Genomic DNA, 1,706 nt, shown 5'->3' on the forward strand with positions numbered 1-1,706 from the left:
ATAAAAGATAGTCAAGAAGGAATAAGGATGAAGGAAGAATACGAAAAATAAAAACAAAAAGAAATAAAAGAAAAAGAAAAAGAAAAAAATCAAAAATAGGAAAAAGAAAAAGAGAAGGTTGATGAGGAGGAAAAGAAGGGCAAGAGTGAGGCTGCACGAGAGAAGAAGAAAGAGACTACTCCTATTGAAGGCAAGGAAGTACCATACCCTTTGGTACCTTCCCGGAAAAACAAGGAAAGAGACTTGGCCAGATTTCTTGACATCTTCAAGAAACTGGAAATTACTTTGCCTTTTGGAGAAGCTCTCCAACAAATGCCCCTCTATGCCAAATTTTTAAAAGACATGTTGACGAAGAAGAATCGGTATATCCACAGTGACACAATAGTTATGGAAGGAAATTGCAGCGCTGTCATTCAACGCATCCTTCCACCAAAGCATAAAGATCCTAGAAATGTCACTATACCGTGTTCAATTGGCAAGGTTGCTATAGATAAAGCTCTCATTGACTTGGGAGCTAGTATTAACTTAATGCCTCTCTCCATGTGCCGACGAATTGGAGAGCTTGAGATAATGCCTACCCGCATGACCTTACAGTTGGCTGATATCTCCATCACAAGACCCTATGGAGTGATTGAAGACGTTTTGGTTAGGGTCAAACATTTGATCGTTCCGGCTGATTTTGTAGTGATGGACATAGAAGAAGACTTAGATATTCCTATGATTCTTGGAAGACCGTTTATGTCTACTACAAGCTGTGTGGTAGACATGGGGAAGAGGAAACTACAAATGGCCATAGAGGACCAGCAGATCAGTTTTGATCCATTTCATGAATAGAAAGCTGTGCCCGACCAAAATGTTTGTTTGAAGGTGAATGTGATAATGTGATGGAGAACAAGAGACTAGAGAAGAAGGTTCTAGAAGTTGGAACCTTGTTGGAACCAGGATAACAGGAAGATGAGTTAAGCTAATGACGTTAAAAGAGCGCTTACTGGGAGGCAACCTAGCTTTTCTTTCCCTTTTCTCTTTTTCAGTATGTATTTCTTGCATTTAGTTTAGTAATCTCTTGTGATTGTGAATGATTTTTCAGCTTGTTTAGTAATGAACAAGGGGGGTTTTAAGCCTAGGTGAAGAGATGGACAAAAAGGACTTAAATTTTTTTTTCAGTTGTCCATCTGCTCAGCGCAACCCTTGCGCTAAGCGCCATGTCTTCACGCGCTAAGCCTGAGCTTGCTCGCGCTAAGCGCTCAGACCCCTGGCTAGTTGGCTGAATAGTTTAGCTAAGGGCACATCACTACACTAAGCCCAACATCTTAACTAGAATTGAACTTCAAGCAGTGGGCTTAGTGGAGATGATGCACTACGTGCCACTCCTTCTCTGGAAAAATCTATTATAGCATCGCTAAGCACACTGTCCTGAACTAAGTCCCATATCCATTCTGGAATTGAACTTTCACGAGTTGGGCTTAGCGGCAGGATGCGCTAAGCACCAATCCCTTACTGTTTTTGAAATGCTTGAAGTGCGCTTAGCGCGCTTGTTGCGCTAAGCCTGAACTACTCTCTGTAAGTTGAAGCTTGATTGTGTGCTAAGCCTTACATCTCAGGCTAAGAGCATATTGCAGAAAATTTTTGTGTTGTAGAAAGTGCTAAGCGCAGCCTGTTGCGCTAAGCCCCAGATCATTTCTGGAATTTGAAAATTTTTGAATTCG

General features: G+C 41.3%; 1 protein-coding gene across 1 annotated transcript; it reads left to right on the top strand.

Moving 5' to 3' along the window:
* The first annotated feature begins 342 nt into the window (after window positions 1-342).
* Window positions 343-834, top strand: LOC114404169. Its single transcript, XM_028367265.1, has one exon. The coding sequence runs from the start codon at window positions 343-345 to the stop codon at window positions 832-834; it is 492 nt and encodes a 163-aa protein (XP_028223066.1).
* The last annotated feature ends 872 nt before the right edge of the window (window positions 835-1,706 follow it).

The sequence above is a fragment of the Glycine soja genome, unplaced genomic scaffold (genome assembly GCF_004193775.1).
Source record: "Glycine soja cultivar W05 unplaced genomic scaffold, ASM419377v2 tig00005422_1_pilon_369334_410255, whole genome shotgun sequence".
NCBI lineage: Eukaryota > Viridiplantae > Streptophyta > Magnoliopsida > Fabales > Fabaceae > Glycine > Glycine soja.

Excerpts from the sequence above, each read along its gene's own strand:
- LOC114404169 (XM_028367265.1), top strand. The coding sequence starts at position 343 with ATGTTGACGAAGAAGAATCGGTATATCCACAGTGACACAATAGTTATG.